The sequence below is a fragment of the Nicotiana sylvestris genome, chromosome 1 (genome assembly GCF_000393655.2).
Source record: "Nicotiana sylvestris chromosome 1, ASM39365v2, whole genome shotgun sequence".
Classification (NCBI taxonomy): domain Eukaryota; kingdom Viridiplantae; phylum Streptophyta; class Magnoliopsida; order Solanales; family Solanaceae; genus Nicotiana; species Nicotiana sylvestris.
The window spans coordinates 14575099-14588521 of record NC_091057.1 but is presented as its reverse complement, the minus strand read 5'-3'; the positions used below and the strand labels follow the sequence as shown (position 1 = coordinate 14588521).

The 13423-nt window shown below is 42.2% G+C and overlaps 1 protein-coding gene across 1 annotated transcript; it reads left to right on the top strand.

Moving 5' to 3' along the window:
* Nucleotides 1-8654: 8654 nt before the first annotated feature.
* On the top strand, nucleotides 8655-11941 carry LOC138890478 (uncharacterized). The gene is made up of 7 exons (XM_070173867.1): nucleotides 8655-8873; nucleotides 9183-9867; nucleotides 10101-10271; nucleotides 10564-10757; nucleotides 10812-11008; nucleotides 11096-11366; nucleotides 11807-11941. The coding sequence occupies exons 1-7, from the start codon at nucleotides 8655-8657 to the stop codon at nucleotides 11939-11941; spliced, it is 1872 nt and encodes a 623-aa protein (XP_070029968.1).
* The last annotated feature ends 1482 nt before the right edge of the window (nucleotides 11942-13423 follow it).

Genomic DNA, 13423 nt, shown 5'->3' with positions numbered 1-13423 from the left:
TTTGGGTGTCAAATGGGTAAGTATATTAATATTAGTATATTCTTTTTTGCGTATATTGTTAAAATGGTGCTATTTAGTAATTGGATCTGCCAAATATAATCCTTCGTTTCTTATTGTTCCAAGCAGATATATCAGGTTGGCATATTACATAGGAGTAACAAAGGCCAGTATTTGAAATTTCTGTCTTTCAAATAGTAAATGATGTTACTATTATTTTTGGGACGGATGAAGTATGATTTTTTTGATAACCAATCTATCGATGTTCCCTTACGTTTAAAATGGTCCTTGATTTTTTTAAAATGTCCTAGATTTAGTCAGCAATTTCGGTTCTTTAAGTTTACTAAAGTTACTAGCATTTTTTGTTTTCATCAAATATTTAACAAACATTAGCGGTTAGATTTAATAAAAATTATAAAAAAAAAGAAGTCAAATTCTAGAAAATGCAACATAGGAATAGATCAAAAATATTAGAAATTACTTCCCACAAACTATACAAGATATAAAAATAGACCAAGAAAGCATAAATTGCAAGAGACACAAGAAGCCATTTTATTCACCTTTTTCTTATCTAAGGAGAAGAAGGTGAAGCCATTCACTTCAACCTCGTCCACCACCCACACTTAATAGAAATATTATTAAGAGTGTTAGAATAGTTATGTGAATGTATGTAATTAGTCCTAGTTCCTTATGTAATAGTAGTAGGTTATCTGTTATGTATACATATAAATAGGGCTTATTGTAACATAGAATATTAATCAATAATATTTTCTCCCGTGCTTTCTCACATGATATCAGAGCTTTGGTGAGAATAGATCGTTGTGCGTCATTCCAGCGGCATCCGGGAAGAAAGAACTCAGTCACCGTGAGATTTTCCGGCGACCTAAGTGACTATTTGCGTCAAAGTCACTAATTATCAGTGTTGTGCGAAATCCAACACCACCAAAAGGTTCCCAAGAGATAGGCGACCAAACCCCAGAAAAAACCACCTGAAAACACTCACCCATGCGCCCCCACTCGCCTGCCAGAGTTCTGCCGGCGGCGGCGCGTCTATGCCATGCGCCGACGCGTGAGGGTTGTTCCGGCCAGAATTTGAAAAAGTTTCTTTTGGACAGTGTAATCATCTTGCAATTCCGAGCCTACCCATCCATTTAAACCTAATTCCAACAACTTTTATATTTTTCAGGCGTGAACAGTGATTTCCGGTGTGAACAGTGATTTTCAAACAAAATTCTGATTTTATTCCGTCGTGAACATTATAATGTCATTCTTATTAGAAGCCTTAGACACACAATCCGTTAGATCCAATGCATTGAATCCAATCCAGATGGTTTCTTTACCGGATTATATTGAGTTCCTTCAGTACAAAGCACGTAAATAGACATCTTCAGGATTAGCCTCCGTTGTTCCAACAAATAGTAGCATGACATGTGTCTCCCAATCTTCACCTTCTGAGTCTTGAGTCATTGATTCAGGTGCATCTGATCATATTTCTAGTAACAAATCTCTTTTCACTAGTATTTCATATTCTCAATCACTTCCAACAGTCACAATGGCCAATGGGTCTCAAACCATGTCAACTATAATAGGTCAAGCAAGTCCACTTCCTTCCTTACCTTTAGACTCGGTTCTTTATGTTCCCTGTAGTCCTTTTAATCTCATAGCCGTTAGTCACTTAGCCAAATCACTTAAATCTACTGTTTTATTTCTTGATGACCTTGTTTTTATACAGGAACGCAGTACATGGCGGATCATTGGTACCGAATGTGAATCAGATGGACTTTATTACCTTATCCTTGCAAAATCACATGGACTCGTATCTTGTCTTCCTTCAATAACTTGTCCCGTTACTGATTCACCAGATTTATTACATAAACGGTTGGGACATCCCAGTTTGTCAAAACTTCAGAAAATGGTACCTAGCTTATCTCACTTGTCCACTCTAGAGTGTGAGTCATGTCAGCTCAGTAAGCATACCCGCTCCCATTTCCCGCGGCATCTTGATAACCGAGCAGAGTCACCTTTTACTTTAGTCCATTCAGATGTTTGGGTCTTAGTCGGGTCAGTTCTATCTTGGGATTCCGCTACTTTGTCAGTTTCATTGATGATTATTCCAGGTGCAATTGGATATTTTTGATGAAAAATCGATTTGATTTTTTTTCTATTTTCCAGACCTTCCATGCTGAAATTCAAAATCAATTGGGGTTTCTATCCGCACATTTCGTAGTGATAATGCCCTAGAGTATTTGTCTTCCCCATTTCAGCAGTTTATGAACTCCCATGGGATTATTCATCAAACATCTTATCCGTACACATCCCAACAAAATGGGGTAGCTGAAAGAAAGAATATACATCTTATTGAAACTACTCGTACCCTACTCATACAATCTCATGTTTCGCTGCGTTTTTAGGGGATGCAGTTCTTACATCTTGTTATCTTATTAATCGTATGCTATCTTCAGCTATCCAGAATCAAGTTCCATTCTCTATCCTATTTCCCCACTTACCTTTGTTCTCTCTTCCACCCCGTGTCTTTGGGAGTACGTGCTTTGTTCATGACCTTACTCCAGGAAAAGAAAAGTTAGCTCCTCGTGCTCTTAAGTGCATATTTCTGGGTTACTCGAGAACGCAAAAGAGATATCGATGTTATTCTCCCGACCTCCAGCGGTTTCTTATGTCTGCTGATGTTACCTTCTTTGAAACCCAACCATACTTCACAGGTCCAATTAATCACTTAGATATTCGTGAGGTGCTACCAGTTCCGTCTTTTGGAGATTCAATCACTATTCCCCATTCATCTTATTCCACAGCTCCACCACCTATAGCTCTAGTACCACCACCGAGTTCAGTTCCAACAACTATAGCTCCAGTTCCACCACCTAGTCCAGTTCAACCTTCTACAGCTCCACTACTCCTGACTTATCATCGTCGTCTGCATCCAGCATCAGGCCTAGCTGATTCACGTCCTGCACCTGACCCTACTAATACTGCGGACTTGTCTCCTCTTGATCAGTCGATTGCACTACGAAAAGGTATACGGTCCACACTTAATCCTAATCCTCATTATGCCGGTTTAAGTTACCATCGTTTTTCATCATCCCATTGTGCATTTGTGTCATCTTTGTCCTCTATTTCCATCCCTAAGTCTACAGGTGAAGCATTGTCTCATCCCGGGTGGCGACAGGGTATGATTGACGAGATTTCTGCTTTACATACGAGTGGTACTTGAGAGGTTGTTCCTCTTCCTTCGGGTAAATCGACTGTTGGTTGTCGTTGGGTGTATGCATACAAAGTTGGTCCAGATGGTCAGGTTGATCGACTTAAGGCTCGTCTTGTTGCCAAAGGGTATACTCAGGTATTTGGACTCGATTACAGTGATACTTTCTCTCCCGTGGCTAAAATAGAATCAGTCCGCCTTTTTCTATCCATGGCTGCTATTCGCCATTGGCCTCTCTAACAGTTGGACATTAAGAATGCTTTTCTTCACGGTGACCTTGAGGATGAGGTTTACATGGAGCAACCACTTGGTTTTGTTGCTCAGGGGGAGTCTAGTGGCCTTGTATATCGGTTGCGCCGGTTCCTCTGTGGTCTAAAGCAGTCTCCTCGAGACTAGTTTGGTAAGTTAAGCACAGTTATTCAGGAGTTTGGCATGACTCGTAGTGAAGCTGATCACTCTGTATTTTATTGACATTCTGCTTCAAATATTTGTATTTATTTGATCGTTTATGTTGACGATATTGTTATTACCGGCAATGATCAGGATGATATTAGTAAGTTGAAGCAACATCTCTTTCAACACTTTCAGACTAAGGATCTGGGTAGATTAAAGTATTTTCTTGGTATTGAGGTCGCTTAGTCTAGCTCAGGTATTGTGATCTCACAACGGAAGTATGCCTTAAATATTCTTGAGGAGACAGGAATGACAGGTTGTAGACCTGTTGACACTCTGATGGATCCAAATTCTAAACTTCTGCCAGGACAGGGGGAGCCTCTTAGCAATCCTGCAAGATATATACGGTTGGTTGGTAAATTAAATTAGCTCACAGTGGCTAGACCTGACATTTCCTTTCCTGTGAGTGTTGTGAGTCAGTTTATGGATTCTCCCTGTGATAGTTATTTGGATGCAGTTGTCCGCATTCTTCGGTATATAAAATCAGCTCCAAGCAAAGGTTTATTGTTTGAGGATTGAGGTCATGAGCAGATTGTTGGATACTCAGATACTGATAGGGCAGGATTACCTTTTGATAGAAATAGAATGTGGTTGCTCGGTCTTGTGTAGAAGCAGAATATCGAGCAATGGCTATGGCAACATGTAAGCTAATTTGGATCAAACAGTTGCTCAAGGGGTTGAAATTTGATGAGATTAGTCAGATGAGACTTGTGTGTGATAATCAAGCTGCTCTTCATATTGCGTCAAATCCAGTGTTCCATGAGAGAACTAAACACATTGAGATTGATTGTCACTTTGTTAGAGAAAGTTACTCTCGGGAGATATTGCTACAAAGTTTGTGAAGTCTAATGATCAGCTTGCAAATATTTTCACCAAGTCCCTCACTGGTCCTCGTATTAACTACATATGTAACAAGCTCGGTACATATGATTTCTATGCACCAGCTTGAGGGGGAATGTTAGAATAGTTATGTGAATGTATGTAATTAGTCCTAGTCCCTTATGTAATAGGAGTAGGTTATGTGTTATGTATATGTGAGAAGGCACGGGAGAAAATATGATATATTGATATTGTGTGTAATGCAATACAAGAAGTGCTATTTATAGCTACTCTATACAAAAGGGATACTACTCCTATTCTAATGTGGGACAATTACATAGCTATCTCTAACACTCCCCCTCAAGCCGGAGCATACAAATCATATGTACCGAGCTTGTTACATATATAATCAATGCGAGGACCAGTGAGAGACTTGGTGAAAATATCTGCAAGTTGATCATTCGATCTCACAAACTTCGTAGTAATATTTCCTGAAAGTGTCTTTTCTCTGACGAAGTGACAATCAATCTCCACAAGTTCCATCCGACTGATTTCACCAAATTTCAACTCCTTGAGCAATTGTTTGGTCCAGACTAGTTCACATGTTGCCATAGCCATTGCTCGATATTCTGCTTCTGCACTAGACCGAGCAACTACATTCTGTTTCTTACTTTTCCAGGACACCAAATTTCCTCCTACTAAAACACAATATCCAGACGTAGAACGTCTATTAGAAGGTGATCCTGCCCAATCAGCATCTGAGTACCCAACGATCTGCTCATGACCTTGATCCTCAAACAGTAATCCTTTGCTTGGAGCCGATTTTATATAATGGATAATGCGGACAATTGCATCCAAATGACTATCATAGGGAGAATTCATAAACTGACTTACAACACTCACAGGATAAGAAATGTTTGGTCTAGTCACTGTGAAATAATTTAATTTACCAACCAGCCGCCTATAGCTTGCAGGATCAGCAGCCCCCCTGTCCAGGCAGAAGTTTAGAATTCGGATCCATCGGCGTGTCAACAGGTCTGCAACCTGTCATCCCTGTTTCCTCAAGAATGTCTAAAACATATTTCCTTTGAGAAATAACAATACCTGAGCTAGATTGAGCAACCTCAATACCTAGAAAGTACTTCAATCTGCCTAGATCCTTAGTTTGAAAGTGCTGGAAGGGATGCTACTTTATATTAGTAATATCATCCTGATCATTGCCCGTAATAACAATATCATCAACATAGACTACCAGATAAATACATAGACTTGAAGCAGAGTGCCGATATTACACAGAGTGATCAACTTCACTACGAGTCAGGCCAAACTCCTGGATAACCGTGCTGAACTTACCAAACCAGGCTCGAGGAGACTGCTTTAGACTATAAAGTGATCGACGCAAGCGACATATTATAATAGGTGAATTTAACTATAATTAGGCCCTAAATAACCACTGTTTTGTATAGTTTGGATGATAAAAGTGATAACAAAATGCTCTTATTAGTGTTTTTCATGCTTTGCACATTATATATGACCAGAGAAGGCTATGGAGTACTTTTGGAATCAAATATGGAGAAAAAGAGGCCAATCGTAAAATTCCATCAAGTAAACCATGCGAAACAGCTCAAGTCAGAACCGAAAGAGGATTGCCGCGGTTCCATCGCGACCGCGACAAAACCGCGGTAGAAGAGGGCTGCAGACAAAGTGAGAATCAGAGAGCATGTTTGGCCGCGGTTTGACCGCGACCGCGGCAGAACCGCGGCGGAGTCGGAGAACTTCAGGGACTAAAGTGCAAAACACGGGATTTTTAGCCCAAAACCCTATTTTAAACACTAGACTCCGCCCAAGAGAGGCATGTATTGTTTTAGAGAGTATTTTTGGCAAGAAGAACAATTGTGAGAGATCACCCAAAACATCTTTCTTCTTTTCTTTATTTTTCTTGCAAGTTTTATGATGAATATTGTTTTAGTTTGTTTACCCATAGTTATGAGTAGCTAAATCCTTTGTCTAAGGTATTGGTGGAACCTGTTGGGGGATGAACTTCTTGTTTATGTGAATACAAAGTGCTAGTCTCAATCTTTATTTGTTCAACTTTGTGTATGTTGTAGTTAATTGACAGGATCCTCAATTAGCTGTGCCTATTTAGTGTGCATAACTCGGGAGAGAGTGCATATTTAGGTTATTGTTGAACAACACCACTCCCAAAGTATAAGAGGGATCTATAACTGCGGGTTTAAAGGCGGGATTAGGGATAACGAAGCCTTGAGTGCAATCTAAAGTGAACCGTGTTAATTAGAGCTAGCTAGTGTATCTCGGGAGAGTGCATTGAGTATATTACTGTGATTACTCGGGAGAGATTTACGGTAAGATGAGCGTTCATGATTGATAGAGAGGTGTTGGTCAATTTGTATGAAGCATAAACAGAAGGGATTCCATCAATAGGGGAAGTCATTACCTTAGCGTTTTCTCATTATTGTTTACAACCTTAGCATCCTTAGTTTACAGCTGTTTATTTACTTGCAATTTTAGTTATTAAAGACACCATCAACTGTGATTCAAATGTTTGGGGAAATTGGCTCTTAAGAGTTTAGTGGGTCTAAAGATAGTGATTGATAGGTTAACTCTCTGTGGATTCGACTCTGGGCAGAATACTCAGGTTATATTTGCAACGTCCGCGTTGTCCTTTTTATAAGGCATAGTTGGGCGAGATCAAATTTTGGTGCCATTACCGGGGAGTTAACGGAATTATCAATTACCATTGATTGAAATACAAAAATTCGTAGTGTAGTCAGTTTTCTCTACACCAAGTTTTGATTGAAAATTTTGACGGTTGTTGATGTGGTTGCACAGGTGTATGCCTAGAAACTCTACGAGGACTGGAGAATTACTTGAAGGACTCTCAGACCTTGAGAAAACATTCCGGATATTGAACCGTGCCAACAAAAGACTTCAACAACCTCATCAAACACACAAACTCGAAATTGACATGGGTGACATAGACAACGTCAATGGAAACGTCAGAGATATGGCCCTCCTGTGCCTGAGGTTGCACTATATGACTGGGCACAACCCACAGCTGACAATCTGGCCACTGCCATTGTTGTGCCTGCGATACAAGCTGAATCGTTCTAGATCACGAACAACATGCTGCACTTGCTGCAAAACAAGGGACTATTTTCTGGGATACCAGCCGAAGATCCTCAGCAGCACTTGAAGAACTTCCTGTCGATTTGCAAAACTCAAAGGCAACCTAATATAACTCCGGAAGCAATCAGGCTGTTATTATTTCCATTCTCGGTGATAGGAGCTGCTCAGGTCTGGCTAAACTCACTCCCATAAACTCTATAGAAACTTGGGATGAGTTAGTCAAGCAATTTCACATAAAGTTCCACCCGCCCAACAAAACAGCTCAACAAATTGATGAGATCGTGAGCTTTAAACAGAAACCAATGGAGACACTTCATGAGACATGGAGCCAGTTTAAAGGAATGTTGGTTATATGTCCACACCATGGTATTCCAGATCAGATGTTGGGACAACGGTATTACATGGGACTGTCAGATAGCATGAAGAACATTGTAGATGCCTCAGCCGGTGGGGCATTTTTGAGCAAAACTTGGAGAGAAGGTCAGAGTCTGCTTGACAAAATGGCTCAGAATTCGGGGTGGACGATGAGGAATGCACCTATCACTCCAGTGGTACACTCAGTGCCTTTTGACCCATCAAATTCCATGGCTGAAAATGTGGCAACCCTTTTGACACAAATGAGCATACTCACCAAAAAGGTGGAGGAATCAGGGCAGAAACAACAAGTGCACATTGTAGATACTACCAATGGGGGCTTGTGCACATCTTGCATTAGTCAGCCAGTTGGTAATCCTTGGAATGCAGAACATGATCATCATCATCAGCACCCTGAAGACATGAACTATGTGTCAAACTATGGAGGCCAGAGACAGGGCAATCAGAACTGGGGTCAGCAAACTCAGCAGCCATACAGACCACCTCAGCCATAGTACAATGCTGGAAACATGGGAGGTATGAGACCTCCCAACAATATGGCACCTTATCCAAGGCCACAGGGGTACAACAATCAGCAGCAAGGTATCCCCCACCTTAGCAACAACATGGTGGAAGGCAAGAAGATGGGTTCACGACACTTGAAGCAATGATGCAGCAGGTTATTGGGTCCAATGCAAAAATAAATGAAAGAGTAGATGCACAGGACGCAGCAATCAAAAATATTGAAGTGAAATTGGGCCAAATTTCAATCTCTCTGAACAATCGTCCTCAGGGGACATTACCTGCAGACACCCAGATTAATCCAAAAGATCAGGGCCCAAAGCAACTGATGGCGCTGAGTCTCCGTAATGGCAAGGATCTAGATGTAGAACAAGAGAGAGCTCGAGGAAATATATAGGCTGAGACATTCATTCCAGTGCCTATTGAGCTGGATGAGTCTACGATACTGACAGAAGTGACAGTCCAACCTGCTCAGGAAGAAAAGAACATTCAGTAGGAGACCGAGAAAGTAGCTGAGCCAGTTGAAGAGCCAGTAGTTGAAATAGAATCTGATAAAGAGAAGTCCCAAGTGATTGGGAAGAAGAGACCTCCTGCACCCTTTCCACAGAGGCTGGCCAAGCATTAAAAGGAGGAGCAGTATAAAAAGTTCTTTGAAATGCTCAAACAAATCCAGGTAAATATTCCACTGATTGAAGCTTTAAAGGAGATGCCTGGGTACGCAAAAATGATGAAGGACTTGATGTCCCGGAAATTTGATTTTCAAGACTTGGCTACAGTTACACTTACTCAGACTTGTAGTGCAGTGGTGACGAGACCTATTGCTGAAAAGCTGTCTGATCCAGGTAGCTTTACAATTCTATGCACTATTGGGAATTTCGCCTTTGCTAAGGCGCTCTGTGATTTAGGGGCCAACATTAATCTTATGCCCCTAGCTATCTATAAGAGGTTGGGCATTGGGAGAGCTAGACCCACCTCCATGTTGTTGCAGATGGCCGACAGGACTGTGAAACGTCCATTCGGTATCCTTGATGATGTGCTTATTCAGGTGGGGAAATTTGTGTTCCCTGCAGATTTTGTGATCTTGGATTGCAAAGTGGATGAAGAGATTCCTATAATCTTAGGAAGACCATTCTTGGCCACGGGGAGAGATCTGATTGACTGTGAGACTGGGGAGCTCAAAATGAGACTCAATGATGAGGAAATAACGTTCAATGTGCAGAAGTCTATGAGGCGACCAAGCGAGTTCGCCAATTGCTCTCTTATTGATGCCGTGGATGTAATTGTAGAGTCCGATGATAAGGTGTTGACAATTAAGGACCCCCTTGCTGCATGTTTGATGAACTTAGATGAAGTGAATGGTGAGGATTTGGCGGAATAGGTGCTGTCATTGGAAGGTAGAGGGTTCTGGGAGAGAAATCTAGAGTTTGAGCCCTTGCACTTAGAAAAGAGAGAAACTCCTCCAGCTAAGCCATCCATTGAAGAACCACCAAAGCTGGAGTTAAAGCCATTGCCAGCCCACCTCAGGTATGAATTTCTTGGACCTGACTCCACATTACCTGTTATTATCTCATCTAGTTTGTTAGATGTGCAGGTTCAAAAACTTTTACAGGTACTAAAGGAGTGCAAAATTGCCATAGGGTGGACCATGGAAGACATCAGGGGGATCAGCCCCACCTACTGCATGCACAAGATTCTGCTGGAAGAGGGGCACAAACCTTCCAGGGAACATCAGAGGAGGCTGAACCCCAACATAAAGGAAGTGGTGAAGAAGGAGGTGATAAAGTGGTTGGATGCGGGAATTATTTTCCCAATCTCTGACAGCAGCTGGGTGAGCCCAGTTCAATGTGTTCCTAAAAAGGGTGGCATGACGGTTGTGACAAATGACAACAATGAATTGATCTTAACAAGTACCGTCACAAGCTGGAGAATTTGTATGGACTATCGAAAGTTGAATCTAGCCACCCAGAAAGACCACTTCCCACTTCCCTTCATTGATCAAATGTTGGACAGATTGGCAGGGAGGTCACACTTCTGTTATCTGGATGGGTACTCAGGGTACAATCAGATCTCCATTGCACCGGAGGACAGAGAGAAGACCTCCTTCACATGCCCGTTTGGTATTTATGACTTTAGACGGATGCCCTTTGGCCTATGCAACGCACCTGCCACATTCCAACGGTGCATGATGGTCATATTCACTGACATGGTTGAGGACATAATGGAGGTGTTCATGGATGACTTCTCAGTGGTGGGGAATTCATTTGATGAGTGCCTGATAAATCTGACGCGTGTACTGAAATAGTGCATCGAGACTAACTTGGTTTTGAACTGGGAGAAGTGCCATTTCATGGTACAAGAAGGCATAGTCTTGGGGCACCGGGTGTCAAGCAAGGGGATAGAGGTGGATCGCGCGAAAGTTGATGTAATAGCAAAGCTGCCTCCACCAATTTCAGTCAAAACCATTAGAAGCTTCCTTGGACATGCCGGTTTTTACCGGAGGTTCATAAAAGACTTCTCCAAAATCGCCAACCCCCTCTGTAAGTTGTTAGAAAAAGATCACCCGTTTTTGTTTTCTGATGATTGCAGGGTAGCATTTGAGGAGTTGAAAAAGAGACTGGTCACAACACCCATCATTGTTGCCCCCAACTGGGAGCAACCGTTCGATCTAATGTGTGATTCCAGTGACTATGCAGTGGGAGCAGTGCTGGGCCAACAGAAAGACAAACTGATGCACCCAATCTACTATGCTAGTAGAACGCTGAGTGGAGCCCAGTTGAACTACACTGTGACTGAAAATGAGATGTTGGCTGTAGTGTTCGCGTTTGACAAGTTCCGATCCTACCTGATAGGGTCCAAGGTAATTATATATACTGACCATGCAGCTCTCAGGTACTTAATAGAAAAGAAAGAATCTAAGCCACGCCTGATTCGTTGGGTGTTGCTATTGGAAGAGTTCGATCTTGAGATTCGTGACCGTAAGGGCACTGTGAATCAAGTCGCTGATCATCTATCACGACTTGAGGGAGCTGAAAATGTAGTTGAGGTTGAGGAAATACTAGAAACTTTTCCAGACGAGCAGCTGCTCGCCACCACTCATCAGGAAGCGCCATGGTATGCAGACTTTGCTAATTACCTGGCTAGTGGTATAGTTCCTCACGACCTTTCATCGGTCCAAAGGAAATTTTTTTTCGTGAAAGCCGCCAGTATTACTGAGATGAACCTTATCTATTTAGAATATGCCTTGATAATATGATCCGGAGATACGTCCCTGAGATAGAGCAATTTTCTGTTTTGCAGGCTTGTCACGCATCGGCGTATGGTGGACACTTTGGAGGGGTTAGGACAGCGACAAAGGTGCTAAAGGCTGGATTCTTCTGGCCGATAGTGTTTAAAGATACGCACCTATGGGTGAAGGGCTGCAATGAATGTTAGCGGACCGAGAACATTTTCCGACGCTACGAGATGCCCATGAACCCAATTCAAGAGGTGGAAGTGTTTGACGTCTGGGGGATTGACTTCATTGGTCCCTTCGTCAGCTCCTATAGCAATAAGTACATTATTGTTGCTGTAGACTATGTGTCCAAATGGGTGGAAGCTACGGTGTTACCCACCAATGATGCAAAAGTGGTGGTGGGATTTCTAAATAAGAACATATTCACCCGCTTTGGGACACCACGAGCAATTATCAGTGATGAAGGCACTCATTTCTGCAACAGGGCCTTTGAAAAGTTGCTTGCTAAGTACGATGTGCGCCACAAGGTGGCTACTCCTTACCACCCGCAAACTAGTGGACAGGTTGAAGTGTCCAACAGAGAAATCAAGGGTGTGTTAACCAAAACTGTGAACGCCACAAGAGCTGATTGGGCGAGGAAGCTAGATGATGCACTCTGGGCTTATAGAACTGCCTTCAAAACTCCAATTGGTATGTCACCATACAAGTTGGTGTTTGGGAAGGCCTGCCACCTGCCAGTGGAACTTGAACATAAAGCGTGGTGGGCATTGAAACAGCTGAACTTAGACATGGAAGCTGCGGGCACGTCAAGAGTCACTGAATTGCATGAGCTCGAGGAGTTCAAATATCTTGCTTTTGAGAGCACAAATTGTACAAGGAGAGAATGAAGAGGCTGCACGACTAGAACATTGTTGAGAGAAATTTCAAACCCGGGGACATGGTATTGCTATACAACTCAAGACTACGTCTGTTCCCAGGTAAACTTAAGTCACGATGGTCTGGACCATTTCAAGTAGTTGAAGTTTTCCCTTCAGGAGTTGTTGATATTGCCACAGAGAACAACTCTCGTACATTCAGAGTCAATGGTCAGAGACTGAAGCCATATGTGGGCATGAGCGAGAAAAAGGAAGTATCTGAGCTGCACCTGACTGACCCACAGAGGTCAAGCGAGCCTTAAATGCGCTCATCTTGCATCGTGCCGCAACGTTAAATCAGGCGCTGCGTGGGAGGCAAACCACAAAATTGTTGTAAGTGTAACACATTATATATATATAAAAAAATAAATTAAAATCAGACAACTGCCCAGACCGTGGTTACACTGCTACCGCGGTTAAACCGCGGTCAGAGACCCCCTCTGAACTTCGTTCACCGCGTTTCCACTTCCCCCTCCCTATTCAGAAACAAAACGACCGCCCCCCCAAAATAAAACCCAAATCCTCTCTTCTCTTTCTCTCTCAAATCCCTCCTTCACTCGTAAAAACAGCCATTGTTATCTTCTCCACACCTCCTCTCATCACCACCCACCCCTTCCAACCTTCATCAAGTAAGTGTTCTCTTTTTTTTATTCTATTTTCTTTTCTAATTAGTGTAATCTAGTCTAAACTAGTTAGTTAAACCCTAGGTAGGAATAGTGTAGATTTTCTTTCAATCTTTGCTTCTTCTCTATTTTTATTGTTGTATTT

Excerpts from the sequence above, each read along its gene's own strand:
- LOC138890478 (XM_070173867.1), top strand. The coding sequence starts at position 8,655 with ATGATGCAGCAGGTTATTGGGTCCAATGCAAAAATAAATGAAAGAGTA. Across the intron at positions 10,758-10,811 it reads TCATGGATGACTTCTCAGTG|TGCATCGAGACTAACTTGGT; the intron begins GTGGGGAATTCA and ends GTACTGAAATAG. Across the intron at positions 11,367-11,806 it reads CCTACCTGATAGGGTCCAAG|GCTTGTCACGCATCGGCGTA; the intron begins GTAATTATATAT and ends TCTGTTTTGCAG.